This window comes from Hyperoodon ampullatus (assembly GCF_949752795.1).
Source record: "Hyperoodon ampullatus genome assembly, chromosome: 4".
Taxonomy (NCBI): domain Eukaryota; kingdom Metazoa; phylum Chordata; class Mammalia; order Artiodactyla; family Ziphiidae; genus Hyperoodon; species Hyperoodon ampullatus.
The window spans coordinates 124,607,766-124,624,230 of NC_136917.1; the positions used below are offsets into that span (position 1 = coordinate 124,607,766).

Genomic DNA, 16,465 nt, shown 5'->3' on the forward strand with positions numbered 1-16,465 from the left:
ATCTAAAATGAGACAAACTTAGCTTAACTAAAAAGATTTTATTAACAATGTAAAATGTTAAGTATTTTTACGATCTGAGCTAATTCCAGCATGCCCTATAAGATTTAACACTATGCTGATGTGCAGACATCATGCTTCAGATTTCAATTAGAACAAAATATGATAATACTCAATTTTACATTTGAGGGTAATTGTATATGTTACTACACCATTTCCTAACTGGATTACTTCATTCTCCAAGAAGCTGAAAAAGACACCATTGGATTAAAAGGAAATTAGTTGCCCATACGCATTGTATGAAGTTATTAGGATTATTGTGTATTTACAAAATTTAAATACTTTTCATATATGGTTCTTGTTGCATTATAAATTAAGATATTTTTATGTTGAAGCTCTTAGATTCTGACAGAATGGAAGACTAAACGTAAATGAGTGCAGAGAAAGCAATAGGTTGAGGTGGTATATGTTTGATTATAATATTATTCCTAATACTGGTTGGATTTTGAACAGTTTTGCAGTTTTAAATAGATTTCTATGTTTAAAGACTCTCATATGTGATCATTTGTTAACATGAGATCAGCAAGAGCTATAGATATATTATTATACATGAAATAATTTTTCTCTTGTAATACTTAAAAAAACTTTTAAATAATTTAAAACTCATAATTCTTGCATCTGTCATGGTGTGGTTTGGAGCAGACATGCACAATGTTAGCATTAAAAATCCTTTTAAAAACAGCCTGCTTTTCGAATCTGTCTTTTTTTTCTTGACAGAAGCTGCTTTCAAATGTAAAATCATTTCAAAGGGCAGTGGGAGGTGGATAAAAGTAATAAAGAAGCATAGAAAACATAGTCAAAAACCAATAACTGTGGTTCAGCTGTCTGGAGGTCCTCGGGTTCAGTGATATTTTCAGGTCTTCCTAGTGGTGGTTTCCAGGAGGGATCACCTAGCTTGAGACGAGACAGCACAGCCCAAAGAACCTTCTCTTCCGTCTTCTAACCAGGGGGTAGGGAGTTAGATTTAGAAGGCTGCTGTCATCTGTGATGGGATAGAATGTACATATGAGTGAAGTACAGACAAAACAACTTGTTTTTTATGAATTGGCCTTAAAAATCCACCATCCTTCGAATCCAACTTTCTCAGCCTCGGCACCATTGACATTCTGGACCAGATCATTCTTTATTGTTGGGGGCTATCCTGAGCATTGTAGGATGTTTAGCAGCATCCCTGGCCTCTACTCACTAGATGCCAGTAGCACTCCCCTGCCAGTTGTGACAACCGAAAATGTCCCCAGATATGGCCAAATGTCCCTGGGGTGGTGGTGAGGGTGAAGCAAAGAGCCCACAGTTGAGAACCACCGCTTAGAGTTAAATCTAAACTGCTTAGAGGCAGTTTTTCACTTGGGAGATGTATACTTCTTAGAAAAAGCCCATGCTTTGGAGTAAAGCTGGCTTCTTTCTTATACTTTACCACTTACTAGTCCTGTGACTTTGAAAGTGTCACTTAAGTTCGTTAGGCTTCATTTTCCCCATATGTAAAATAAGGCTCAGTAATACTTACCCTAGGTGAGAATAAATGAAATAACCTATTAAAAACATTTAGCTTTGGGCTTCCCTGGTGGCGCAGTGGTTGAGAGTCAGCCTGCCGATGCAGGGGACACGGGTTCGTGCCCTGGTCCGGGAAGATCCCATATGCCACGGAGTGGCTGGGCCCGTGAGCCATGGCCGCTGAGCCTGCGCGTCCGGAGCCTGTGCTCCGCAATGGGAGAGGCCACAACAGTGAGAGGCCCGCGTACCGCAAAACAAAACAAAACAAACAAAAAAACATTTAGCTTTGGTGGGAACATTGGTGCCTAGCATGGAGGAAACGCTCAGTAAATATAGCTATTATTAACTATTTTCCTTTACATAGGACCTTGTCTTACCTCCATTCACCTACTTTATGCCTCGGGAAGAAGCTTCAACTATTTCTTGTTGAGTGTTTCCCTAGTACTTTCTTTTTTTTTCTTTGTTTTTCTTTTTTTTTGCAGTACGCGGGCCTCTCACTGTTGTGGCCTCTCCCGTTGCGGAGCACAGGCTCCAGACGCGCAGGCTCAGCGGCCATGGCTCACGGGCCTAGCCATTCCGCGGCATGTGGGATCTTCCCGGACCGGGGCATGAACCCGTGTCCCCTGCATCAGCAGGCGGACTTTCAACCACTGCGCGACCAGGGAAGCCCTCCCTAGCACTTTCTATAGATACCTGCACACAAGGGCATTCAGAGAAGATTGTCAGCTGTTGAATTCACAAGTTGTGGTTTGAAAATTTTAATATGATGACAAGTAGAGAAAGAAATAAACCAGTAAACCAAATACAGTTTCATGAGCTGGGTTTTTGGGAAATAGTGCAGTTCAACAGAGAGTGTGGGTAGAAACAGCCTGTTGGAGTGGAACTGGCCAATGTGGGTTGCAGAGGCTGGAGAAGGACCACAGGGAAATAATCTGGAAATTGCTAGCTTGGGCAGCGCTAAGATATGGTCAGAATGGAACTAGGGGCTACAAAATGGCTGGTTGGCTGGCAACTCTTATATACCTAAGCTTTGCGGGGACTAGTTGCACTGCCCTCCCAGAGCAGAGCTAAAATATTCCCTCCTTTACCCATCCTAACGTTGAAGATGCAGGACCTTGAAAAAGAGCCCAGAATCAGGAGTTAGATGAAGTGATTGATATAGTGAAGAATTGTGCCCCACTTCAATAAAATTGGCTTGTAGATGAGGGTTGTTTTTCTTGATTACTGAGAGCCTAGACGCTCAGGAAACTATCAGGGACAAATGAGTCCTGGCTTTCAGGTCCTCTTACATAAATTGTCATCCAAGTGCCCTGGCTTCCCCTCCCCAGCCCCCAAGGCTCCCATGTGTCATATTTATTTGTAAATTAGCATCACCCACCGAGTTGACAGTGTTCCTTGGAATGCTGCACTATGTTACACACGTAGATGAAACTAGAGTAGCAAGTCAGAGCCAGGGAAGAAAACAGGTGCCCCAGTTGGGCACATCAGATTAATCAAACACAGCCTCCTCCCCCAGGCTCCCCAGATTAAAATCCTCTCTTAATACTTACACTCTGCTAATGTGGAGAAAAACAGGACTCTGTCTTTTTCATAGTGAGAAATAATTCACTATAATCTGGATGTCAACATTTTGAGGCAAAAAAATAGGACATCTCTCTTTTACAGTTAAACTTGCCCCAAATAGTTAAGATGCTGAAAGCAATGTCAAATCCTATATATAAGCCTGATTTCTCAGAAGAATCTCTGAGATGAATCATAATATATTTGGAGCAGATAGAAACGATAACCATACTGTCTCATCATTTTTAGGACTCTTACTTCTTTAACCACCAAATGATCAGTGAACTTAACCTAATTGGATATGGCCAAGATACAGCAGACCCTGAAGGGTAAATAATTTTATTTTTTGGTATTTCTTTGAATACTGACTACGCTTCCCAAAACTCAAGTTCAACTGGAAGTTAATGCTTCCTTGGAACAGAACTACCAAAACTATGAAGATACTAATAGGAAAGAAAAATCTTATTTCTACTTCTATGAGACTTGGAGATCTATTTCCTGAATTCCCATTTATTTCCTGAATTCCCTATATGCTTGCCTTTCTTCAGTCATTTAAGAGATTTGGGAGTGACCTCACTGGTATTTATATATTACACTATAAAATGCAATTCTGATGTGTATCATTCCCACTACATGAGGAAATGTCTACATACGTTGGTATGTTGTATTTACAAAGAAAGTGTGCATGTGTGTGCTGTGGTGGTATATTTGCTCCCATTCTCTCTTTTTTAGGTATTAAAAGCGCACAGGTATTATGAGATTTGTATCAAGACTGACCCTTGTATCTGTGCATTCATTACAGTGAATCAAAAAACCTTTGTGCTATTGAAGTTCTCCTCATTCAGCCTTCTTTTCATATATATATATATATATATATATGTAAAACATTCACTTGTGAGTGCTATATACACACATGCACACACACATATGTATATAGCATTCATAAGTGAATAGGAAGTGTTAGGATTGATGAGAAAGTGCTCAGATGTTAAGCAAAGGACAGACTGCCTACTAAGGACGACTGCTGATTTGGGGCATCTTAGTTGAGCATTTGTGACACCTTTGCCTAGCCTGGAGCTTGTCTGATCATCACCTAGGGCTGAGGTGACACAAAAGCTCAAAAATTCTTGGTAGAAATTCAGAGCAGCTTTCTACACTCTAGGAAGCTGACACCTGCAGTAAATGCTGAAATTCACTGAGCAGTAAGTCTGCCTGGAATGGTTTGAAATCAAGTCAAAGCCAAGGAAAGATGTCTTCCCACATACTGAAATCCTGTCTCTGAAGAGAGGGGCTGTCAACAGAATGTGAGCAAAATGGGATGTTTCCCCACTCATTGTAAACTTTCTGTGCTAATCCATCTGAACTTGCTGGGAAATCTTTGATTTTTATTGGAAATGTTTGAGACTTTTATGGTATCTTTGCTCCAAAGTGCATACCCTCAGAGAACTGTAACTTAGGAGAGTTTTAAATGTGAAAATAAAAAGTGAGAAAGGGAAGAGGAGGCAGGAAAGGATAGCAGAAAGTGAAAGAAGAGGAGAGTAGGGTATTCGGTCATCAGTAAATTCAAACCCCAGTCATTTAATGTTTAATTCTTGGATGTTTAATGTTTAATCCCTACTAAAGCCAGGGATGCTGGAGTCCCCCAAGGTACAGTAATACCATTTCTCTATTGCTCAAATTTCTTTTGCCAATAAAAGAGTTTTATATAAATGATATGTTAAGAAACAGGACATGAAACTGAGAAGTTTTCAAATAATAAACTGAGTGTTTGAGTTTAAAGCTATGTTCTCTAAGTCAAGAGAAGTGCATATAAAGGAACTGCAGTTGCACATTTCTAATCTGTTAAAAAAGGAGAACTTCAGCTAATCCCAGGGTTCCCAAACATAAGCTGCATCAGCTTCATCTGAGGGCTTATTAAAGCACAGATTGCTGGCCCTACCTCCAGAGTTTCTGAATCAGTAGGTCTGGGGTGGGCCAGGCAATCTGCATTTCTTACAAGTTCCTGGACCTGCTGATATGGCTGGTCCTGAGACCACACTTTGAGAACCACTGAATTAATCAAAGATCTACGAAGTGTAGGGCTCTATGTCGGGTGCTGGGGGTAATACCAGATGGGTCCTAAAAGAAAGGTGAACCTTGGCCTCAGGGATCTTTGTCTGAGTAACTAGGAGGCTTCATTAGAAATGCCATCACAGAGATACAAATACAATGCTTTGAAAATTCCCAGAGTGGGAAATTACTCCCATCTGTAAAGAAGACATTTGTGGAAAATTCCTGGGGCCTCGGTGTTCATGCTGGGCTACAAGGTATGGGGAGAACTTGGACATTTGGTGAAGTAGGGGGGCAGGCATTCGGGATGGAGAAAACAGTGTCAAAGGAGGAGGTCAGGGCAGGTCAAAGACAGCGAGGTCAAAGGCAGCCTGAATTTGGGTCCAAGTAAATTGTCCAGTCTGGCTGGAATGAAAGGCATATGAAGGAGGGGATGGTCTAAAACAGAACTACTTAGAATTCCCTAAATAAGGCCATTCTTTCCCTTGCCTCCCTGACTTTACACACACCATCTCTTTTTCAGAAAAGTCTTTTCTTTTTTTGTTGTTTTTTTTTTTGCTGTGCGTGGGCCTCTCACTGTTGTGGTCTCTCCCATTGCGGAGCACAGGCTCCGGACGCGCAGGCTCAGTGGCCATGGCTCACGGGCCCAGCCGCTCCGCGGCATGTGGGATCTTTCTGGACCGGGGCACGAACCTGTGTCCACTGCATCGGCAGGCGCACTCTCAACCACTGCGCCACCAGGGAAGCCCCAGAAAAGTCTTTTCTGACTGCTCCGTGCTTCTACCTTCCTTCATGCTTCCGTACAATTGCTATAGCCCTTGGTACGTTGTCTGCTTCCAACCCTGTTTAGCCACCATTCTATGAGCAACTCTTTATGAAAGACTTAATAAATTTACCCTTGCTGCCCAGGTCTTCAGCTCCCACTTACTTCTCAACCCTCCTTAATTAGGCTTCCGGGCCCCCAATTCCAAGTAAGCTACTTTGGCCAACCTCACCAGTGACTCCCTTGTTGCGAAATCCTATGGACACTTTCGGTTCTTACCTAGCTGAACTGCCCCACACTATTAGCCATTCCTTCCTTGCAGCTTTCTTATTATACTATGTTGAGTTTCTTCTCAGTTTTTTTTGTAAACTGCTCTTCTTTCCCCTCAAACCTTACATTTTGGTATTTCAGGGCTCTTCTCTATGTACTCTCCAGGGGTGGTCTCAACCATTTTTAGGGCTTTGATTACCGCTACACTGCTGACGTTTACATCTGTATTTCCTGTCCTTCTAGCTCGCATGTCTCACCTCAGCATAAGACATGTACATCCATCATAACCACTGAGCATCGCTCTTGGAGTCCCCCCACATCCAGAACTTCAACTGTCCTGTCCTCTACCTCTACTGGTACCGCTCTGTTCTAATTTAGTGATTGACACCATCATTCACTCTGCTTTCCAAGTCTGAACCCAGGTTTCATCCTCGATTCTGCCTTGGCCTTATGTACATCAGCCAATTGGTCATATCCTCTTCTCCAAGCCCTGGTCTTTAGGTCAGATTGTAAGCATTTCTCACCTGTCTTATTGTACTTGCCTACTAACTGAATCCCTCCAGTGACCTCAGGATAAAGTCTAAACATCTTAACATGAATTAGAGGGGCCTCCCCCAACCTCTCTAGTCTCTCTCTCTCTCTCTTTTTTTTTAAAATATATACTGCAATTTTATTTCAATCGAACAAACGAAGTTAGCATGTAGGAAATTTAAATGAACAGTATGGTAAAAATAGCAGAGAACCAAAAACTCTAATAAGGAAGTACACCTAAAGCATGAGAATTCAACATTCATTAGTGTTTCATCTTCAGTTTTGATTGACACTTGATGCTTGCAAAATTTTGAAACAAACTTTGAGATCATGATGACTATTCTGAAGAGATTTCAGCACCAGCACTAAGATTTGTACATTCAGTTGGTTTGCAATTGACTTGTTAGCCATTTACATCGTGTATAGTACAGATTTGCCACAGGTCAGATCACAGTGTTGAAGGGAAGAAGTACCTTCCTGTAATTAGAAAGGATCCCCTAAACTGCACTCAGCTTAAGACATCCAATGTACAAGAGCATGAAAACCATCATAATATTGTGCCTCCAAGGAACATAGTTTTGATAAGGAAAATAACCTAAGCTTCTGTTTCCCATTTTAATTACTGAAATCTCTAACAATGACAAAACTGTCACATAGGACAGTAAATGTATACAGTAATTCAATTAAACTTCTTGGAAAGAACACATTTAGCAATCTGGGATAATGCAGAATGACAGGAAATAAAACATGATTCAACACTAGTTCTTTTTGTCATTTTACACAGACATCATGTTAATATTAGACCAAGGCACAAAACATTTAGTGCATAAACCAGTTTCTTTTTAAAGATGTAGCATTTTTACTGTAGTCTTTTATCTTACTTTGGACCACTTGTACCCAGTACTCTATCCTACTATAGACTGTTTAACTTAATCAACAAAATCAAAAGTGATTTCTGAGCAGATTTATGGGGGACATAAACATTTGTATCATCAAAGTGTTTGCATAACCAAAAGTACAATAATAAAGATGAAAATGCCACCTATTTCTTTTAGAAAGTAGTACTTCATAAGCTTGCTGCATCTTTAATGTCTTCACTATTGGATGACAATGAATAGTTGATAGAAAAAAAGAACTGTATACTTGAATTATGATAGCTCATCCATCACAGATCTAAAAATGAAGTTTCTACAGAAATAGAACTATTTTAACCAGGGATAAAAATTCCCTCATTCAAACCTCTTTGAAGTGGTAATGGCTGCAAACTTGCAGCACTTAGAAAACTATGCTATCAACAAAGTTCTGTCTTTAAGAACTTAGATTAAGAAATCTAGATAGCAGATGAAAGTGGATTATTTCTTCAAAATTTTAGTAAAACTACTGATAATCAAAAGTTTCAAAGCAAATATGGCACATAACAACTCAAGCATAAATCAAGATGGAGAGCCTGGAGAATTTTGATTTCCTAAAATTTCAAAAAATTCTATCATTGCAACATACAGGATTTCTTCCCTATTTTAATCTTAGAAGTTTCAAAGAAAAGGGAGTGGATAACATACACACACGTGAGTGCCCACACAAACATGCACGCACGCATGCACACACACAGTGGTAAGTAGAGTATCTAGTTCCTTCTTCCTACCACCTAAATCTCACTTTATTTATTAAAAGAAAATTATGCAGGACCCCCCTCACTGTTTTCCCTTTATCTAATGATTTCTGTGACCTTAATTGCTGCCATCATTGTTACTTTTCTAGTATTTCAACATAAGATTCAAAAGCAGCTTTGTAGTCAGGAACGTGTACCTGAACACCTGTATAACTGCAGGGCTCCAAGGTAATAACAACTGCCAGATTCAGGGATGGAACTTTTGAGTTCCACAGTAAGATGTAATTCATGTGAAGCTCAGAATCATGTTTCAGACCATTGAACTTACTCAAGTTAAAATACAAATAGCTGAAGACATGATGTAAAAGATTAAGTACTTGATGCTGTTAACATACTTACCAATTAAAGTCACAAAATATTCCTCATTATTATTCATGCAGATAACTGAGAACGAAGATAGTGCAGAAATTAACTTTGAATAAAAAATTATTCCTTCTCTTCCTTCCACCCCCCTATATTCTACAAAATGTTTTCCCTGGGACTAGGCCTTGAAAAGGCCACTACATATTAGTTTGACATGCATTACTGTCTGCAATTTAAAAAAGCTAATGTGGTGGTGGTTTTTAAATTTTATAATTTATAATTACATTATAAATATGTCCACATGCATAAACCTAAAAAAGGTTGAAAACCTACAGTGAATCTACAATATATTGTTTTACATTTGACCACTGGTTTGTGTTATCTAGGAGTCACAGATTTGGTAAAGCACTGTAACAATGTAGGAAGGCATCTAAATCTTTAAATTATGGACAAATTTTATGTTTGAATCTACAAAATTGCATGAAGGCTAAACTCGAGAGACTTCCTATCATTCTAAAATTCCTCACTCTGAACAAATCATTTTTAGGACACTTTCTTATAAATATCACCCTTTGAAAGCACATACCTTTCCATTTGTTCCACATTTTATGATCTTAGCCTACATAGGGCTGAACTCAATTATTCATGGAATATCAAATATGATAGGAAGACAAACCTGAGAGAAACATTTACAATACAATAGCAGAACTTGCTAAATTCCTCATCACCATTCTCTGAAGAAAACTTCTCAAGCCTTTCTCCTCTTTATTTTGGCAATGGATTGTAGAAAATGTGCAATTTTCTCTTGACAAGAAAATATTTCAATGCACGGTGACCTTGCCTGATGGATTCAGTATTTTCTGCATAACTGATACAGGAACTCCTATACGACTCTCTTCCATCCTGTTGTAAAGGTCAGAAAAAAGCAGCAAACTGGGAGGGAAAGAGCTTATCACCAGGGTAGTAATGTCTGAAGTCTCTCAAAGTATGTTGGTTTTTCCCTCCTGTGTCTCCATTTTCTTCTTACAGCTCACAAAATGTAAGGGTTTTGTTGTTGTTACCACAGTTGTTCTTTGTAGGTATTTTTTTTTCCTTTCTCCAGATTAAAGTCCTATCTCTCCTTAGTTTGATTCTCTATGCAGTATTTGACTTGCTCAGTTCCTGTCTGATTGCATCAATGAGCTCTTCTTTTAGCTTAGTTAATTCTTTTCTCATTTCATCTAAAATGTCCTGCTTCAGCCTGTCATAGTCCAGTCCCTCCACCTGGACTCCGTTGGCACTGGGCTGTGACGAGGGCGCAGATTTTGGTCTGTGTAATGAATCGTAGGACCTGTTGTCAAAAACAATCTGATTTTTCCTTGGAGAATCCCGTCTGGAAATAACAGGTGACTTGCTGCCATTCATTGTATTTGTTCTTTCCCAAGGTTTTCTTGTCGGTTCAGGTGTACTTGTTGAAGAGGCCTTAGAAGGTACAGGCTCTGAATCTTCATGTTTGTCCTCTTTTTGTTCTGTTTCTATTGTTGATCCCTTTTCAGCAATTCTTCTCCTCCTGGCCAGCAGGGCACTCATTTCTTCCATTAAACCACTACCCTCTAACGGAAGGGATCCATTTCCACGACCCATATCTGTTTTAGAGGAGGCCGAATTCACACCAATGGTATTCCCTCTGCTTGGGAAAGAGGCATCTTCCATCCGTGACACTTTCCTAAGTTTTGCTCCAGCAACCGCAGCTGCAAGTCCAGTTAAAGGGCGATTGTCTTCGGACGTGGATCCCGAAAAAAATCCAGATGCAGGGAGGGGAGCAGCAGGAGGTGGGGGGGGGAGGAGGGGTACGTGATTAGGAAAAGGCGGTGGAGGAGGCGGAGGGGGGGCCCTGAGGACGGAAGTGGAGGGGGTGGAGGGGGCCCTGAGGGAGGAGGGAGCGCGGCTGATGCCTGGGCAGGACCTGGTGGGTCCTGGTGGGAGTGGAGCAGGGGGTGGAGGTGCAGGTGGCCCCAAGACAATGCCCTGTTGGGCTGGAGATTCCGCGGCTGAGAGGCTGCCTGCGAGCCTGGCTCAGAATCAGAGGAATCGTCTCCACAGAGGCAGGGGCAGAGGCATTTGCCATTCTTCCCTCTCGCTCGCATGCCAGCTGCTCCCTTTCTAGCTGCTCTTGCCGCTCTCTCTCTGGCCTTTCCCAGTCCAGTCTCTCAAGCCTTTCCCTTTCTAACCTCTCCCTCTCCAATCTCTTCCTTTGCATTCTTTCTCTCTCCAGCCTTTCCTGCTCCAGCGCCTTTTGTCATTGCTGTTCTTGTAGTTGCCTTCTTTGAATTTCCATTTCTTCTTGTGATGGGCCATTCTGAACTTCAGCAGGTAGTTGTGAATTTTGTCTAGGCAGTGTTGGCCTTGTTTCCTGTGAACTCAGCACTTCTAAGGCATGCATCATGGCACTTGCAAAGACATTGGCATCTTCTTTGCTGCGAAAGTTGAGACCATACACCTGTCTAGCATCCCACCATTGGTGGAAGGTCTGTGTAGCTTGATTGTACTTCAACCCTTTAGGAATGGCACAATATATCACTACCTGCTGGTCCTGAATCTTCCTGCCCACCACTCTGAATGTGTTGTTGCCTGTATGATATATGTGAACTCTGATGAACCTGGTTGAACCACCAGCTGGCACCCACTTTTTATTGGCATCATCATAAACCATCACAGCAGCTCTTGCCTGACAGATACTCTGTTCACTTATTATTTTAAATGTATCCTGCCACTCCCTTCTGGTCTGTAGAATTTCTGATGAAAAATCAGCTGATAACCTTATGGGAGTTCCCTTGTATGTTATTTGTCACTTTTCTCTTGCTGCTTTTAATATTTTCTCTTTACTTTAAATTTTTGTCATTGTGATTACAATGTGTCATGGTATATTCCTCTGTGGGTTTATCCTGTATGGAACTCTCCATGCTTCCTGGACTTGGATGATTGTTTCCTTTCCCAGGTTAAGGAAGTTTCCAGCTATTATCTCTTCAAATATGTTCTCAGGCCCTTTCTCTCTCTCTTCTCCTTCTGGGACCCCTATAATGCGAATGTTAGTGCGCTTAATGTTGCTCCAGAGGTCTCTCACACTGTCCTCATTTCTTTTCATTCTTTTTTCTTTTTTCTGCTCCACAGTAGTGATTTCCCCTACTCTGTCTTCCAGCTCACTGATTTCTTCCAGTGTGTTTTTCACTTCAATTATTGTATTGTTCAACTCTGTTTGGTTGTTCTTTATATTTTCTAACTCTTTGTTAAAAAAATCCTTCTATCTTATCCATTTTTCTCCTGAGTTCTTGAATCACCTTTACAATCGTTACTCTGAACTCTTTCTCGGGTAGATTGCTTATCTCCACATTACTTAGTTCTTCTGGAGTTTTATCTTGTTCCTTCATCTGAAACACATTCCTCTGCCACCTCATTTTGGGTTAATTACATTTCTCAACTTTGGAGAAGTAGCCTTCTGTAGGAGACGTCCTGTGGGTTCCAGCAGTACACTCACCCAAGGGCCAGGGGCCAGCAGTCCCAGGGTAGTGTCTGGCCTGTGTTTGCAGACTACAGTCTACTGGATTGCAGTTTTCTTCCTTCTGATTTCTGCTCCCTGGTGGGTGAGGCTGGTCTAGAAACTTGTGTAGGCTTCCTGGCAGGAAGGGCTGATGCCTGCCCACTGGTGGGTGGAGCTGGGTCCTGGCCCTCTGGTGGGCAGGCTGTGTGATCAAGAAGTCTTTAGGCAACCTGACTGCTAATGCATGGGGCTGTGGGGCTGTATTCCCACCCATTAGTTGTTTGGCCTAAGGCCTCCGGCACTGAAGGCTACAGGCTGTTGGGTGGGGCCGGGTCTTGGTGCTAAAGACCCAAGCAAGATGTCGGCCTCAAGGAGAGTTCATGCAGATGAATAATCCCCAATATATCTGCCACCAGCTTTTATGGCCCCAGCATGAGCCACAGCCAACCCCCCCTGCCTCCCCAGGAGACCCTCCAAGACCAGCAGGTAGGTCTGGCCCAGGCTCCTCTGGGGTTACTGCTTTTGCCCTTGGTCTCGGCGCATGTGAGATTTTGTGCAATCCCTTTAAGAGTTAAGTCTCTGTTTCCCCCAATCCTGTGGAGCTCCTGCAAATAAGCCCTGCTGGCCTTCAAATCCAAATGCTCTGGGGGGCACCTCTTCCCAATGCCAGACCCCTGGGCTGGGAAGCCTGATGTGGGCCTCAGAACTCTCACTCCTGTGGGAGAGCCTCTGCAAGGTCACCCAAGATGGGGTGGGGGGGGAGGAGGTTAAGGATTTGGTTATATTTCAAGTGCACCCCTCCTACCCTCTCGTTGTGCTTTCTTCTTTACGCCTTTAGATGTAGAAGATCTTTTTCTGTAGGTTCCAGTCTTTTCTATCGATGGTTGTTCAGATGTTAGTTGTGATTTTGGTGTGTTCATGAGAGGAGGTAAGCTCAAGGTCCTTCCACTCCACCATCTTGAAAGACTCCCTCTAGTCTCTCTCTTAAGCCTCTTTTCTTTTTGAAAATTTATTTATTTTATTTTGGCTGCGTTGGGTCTTCATTGCTGTGCGTGGGCTTTCTCTAGTTGCGGTGAGTGGGGGCTACTCTTTGTTGCAGTGCATGGGCTTCTCACTGCAGTGGCTTCTCTTGTTGCGGAGCACGGGTTATAGGTGTGTGGACTTCAGTAGTTGTGGCACACAGGATCAGTAGTTGTGGCTTGGGGGTTTTAGAGCACAGGCTTAGTAATTGTGGTGCACGAACTTAGTTGCTCCACGGCACGTGGGATCTTCCCGGACCAGGACTCAAAACCATGTCCCTTGCATTGGCAGGCAGATTCTTAACCACTGTGCCACCAGGGAAGCCCTTAAGCCTCTTTTCTAACCATTTTCTCAAATAATGAAGTGCTTATAGTTCATCAAAATGCCCTGCTCTCTCATCTCCTCAGACACCTTAACACATTTAGAATCTTCTGCCTAGACTGTCTTCTTTCCATCTTTTTCTTTAACTAATTTCAATTTATCCTAAAAAATCTCAGCTCAGATACTTTCCAAAAAGCAATTCTCAATTACTCCTGTCTTCTCCTTCCCCATTTACAACTAAAATCTGACTAGGTGAGAATCCAATATGCCCTTGTAGCAACCTGTTTCTAACTATTAATATGCCCTTATAGCAACCTGTATCTAACTAATAGTTGTGTTTTAAGCGCTATTTTTTGTCTTTCCAATAGTATGTGTGTGTGTGTATCTCTGTGTGTGTGTGTATCTCTGTGTGTGTGTATCTCTGTGTGTGTATCTGTGTGTGTGTGTGTTAGTTGTTTCCAGAGTTCACATGTCATACCCTGAAGTCTCCATCACAATCTCTGCAAGGGGAGGCTTATGTCATTTGAAAAAGCTTCCCAGGTGATTCTCATCCCATTCTGTCCTGTTGAGATTGAAAGCCTCTAGGGGGAGTCATCCCCAGCACCTGACACAGAATCTGGCATATTGTGACTATCACATGTTGGATGATGGTGGGGACAAGGAATGATGAGGTGAGAAGCCTGTTTTTCCTTCAATGAACAATGTGTAGACACATAAAATTTGTGAGTAGTGGCTCAACATAATTAAAGTAATGTATTTAGAAACTGATGTGTGATCAGTGATGAGTGGATTAGATTGGAGGAGAGGGGGAGGGATAGCATATGTCACGCTGAATCCTGGGCAAAATGTTGTAGAGATTGCAAAGGATCTGGGGTAACCAGTAAAACTGCCTAGAGTGGAATTCCCTGGTGGCACAGTGGTTAAGAATCTGCCTGCCAATGCAGGGGACATGGGTTCAAACCCTGGTCTGGGAAGATCCCACATGCCGCAGAGCAACTAAGCCTGTGCGCCACAACTACTGAGCCTGTGCTCTAGAGCCCACGAGCCACAACTACTGAGCCTGCGTGTTGCAACTACTGAAGCCCGTGAGCCTAGAGCCCGTGCTCCACAACAAGAGAAGCCACCACAATGAGAAGCCCACGCACTGCAACGAAGAGTAGCCCCTGCTTGCCACAACTGGAGAAAGCCCACGTGCAACAACAAAGACGCAACGGAGCCAAAAATAAATAAATTAATTAAAAAACAAAACAAAAAACTGCCCAGAGTGACATTCAGACACCAACTTGAGGCACAGAAAGTCTTTAGACGAGGTGCTGGGGAAGGACCTAAAAAGTCATCTTCAGGCTAGCAGGTGGCATAACTGCTCAGTGTTCTTCAGCCAGATGCCAGAGAACTCTTCTGCCTGCCATGGCTATGTTGGTTCTAGTTATGCACGTCCAGACTGGAGTGGATCAGGGGTGTAGAGAATGGGGGAACTGTTCCTAGGCCCAGTTTAGTCTGGAGTAGGACTGTCTGCAGGAGGGGGCCCATTTTAGAACAGCTTCAATTCCTGACTGATCCACTTCAGACAGACTCTTAATTCATGGTACCACCAACCGAATTCTAGGCAAGAGTAAATGTATGGACACACCACACAGCATTCATGAAGTCAGAATTTTGGAAAAAGTGAAACTGTCTTTCAGGCTTAAATTATTTCTGCAGTGTTTTGTTTGATTACAGCCTGCATTTAGAAGATGCTTGTCCTTCACTTTCCCATCTCCTTTTAGCCTTTGTCAGTAACTTTGTGGGCTCTACACAGGTGGTTCCATTTGTAATCCATCACAGGTGGTTCCATTTGTAATCCATTTGACACAGCAAGACTCTTATAATTAATGAAGCTCCCTACAGCACTGCCAGTGACCTGGAATGTAGGACAGGAGAGGTGCTGAAGCAGAGGAAAGGACAGAGGGCTGAGAGCCAGGAGACCTGAACGTTGCCGGGAGGCTGCTGGGAGCTGCAGCCGAGCAAGGGAGTTTTCTTCTGTGCACCTCTGTTTCCAGCCTTAAACTGGAAGCATGGAAGCAAAGGTCCCGTCTCAAATAAAGGCATAATCACTAACCATTACAATTCCTGATCTTAGCCACCTCCCTTTATTTGTCACTGAAATCAATTTAAAGCATATTGTTGTTGAGTCAAGTTTTGATTGTGGTGGGAAGGCGGGAAGATAGGATTCAATCTTGAAATGCTAAAATCAACATGGAAGAGTTTCTGAGTTGAGGGACAGGATGGAGTCTGGAGAACAAGGGATTCAGAGCATTTCCAGGGTGGGTTCCCCACCCGCACGCACCCCATACGTGCCTGGCAGGATTTCCACATGATCAGGGTTTGAGTAGGAAAAAGGGGGACCAGGAGCAGTATCTTTTCCCTTTTTCTCTCTGCTTCAAACTCACGTGTAAATGGAATGAAAAGAGAAAGGAAAGAAACAGCCAGAAGGAAAACAGATGGCTCTCTATAATGCTTTTCATCCAGTTAGAATTATATTTTGACAATAAGGTGCTACAGAAAAAAACTGGAACACATTTTCCCACATTTCACCCCACACCATTTTCTGCATACATTAGACCTGTGTAATAAATCAATCGCCTGAAAAGAATTCCAGGAAGGTCATGGGGCAGCCCCTATGCTCTATCTTGGTATACGCAGACAGAGGGATCTGGCTGATCTGCTTATTAAAATAGTGCCGCATGCATCTGCTAAGAAATGTTCCCATGGTGACTCCAACAGACCTGCTCTCCTTCCTTCAGGCCTTCTCAGACATCCCAGTGGAGACTCGCATTCCCCTTCCCCACCGCTCTGCTCCCAGTGATGTCATGCTGTGAGTACCCACTAAACATGCCCAGAACAGAGATGTATCTTCACATGCTAAGGGCTCCCA

At 42.5% G+C, this 16,465-nt stretch overlaps 1 protein-coding gene and 1 pseudogene across 2 annotated transcripts in view; both read right to left on the minus strand.

The window, feature by feature from the left end:
- Nucleotides 1-947: 947 nt before the first annotated feature.
- The window catches only part of RGS7BP (regulator of G protein signaling 7 binding protein), a gene marked incomplete at both ends in the record, with an annotated part of 123,327 nt that continues 107,809 nt past the window's right edge, over nt 948-16,465 (minus strand). The window contains one exon of the mRNA XM_079702081.1: nt 948-1,039. Within this exon, the coding sequence (XP_079558207.1) occupies nt 948-1,039 (92 nt within the window). The remainder of the gene's footprint in view (nt 1,040-16,465) is intronic.
- On the minus strand, nt 9,707-12,127 carry LOC307052210 (protein enabled homolog; annotated as a pseudogene). Its single transcript has 2 exons — nt 12,011-12,127; nt 9,707-11,457 (listed from the first exon to the last, which is right to left on the minus strand). The product of its transcript is annotated as a protein enabled homolog (transcript).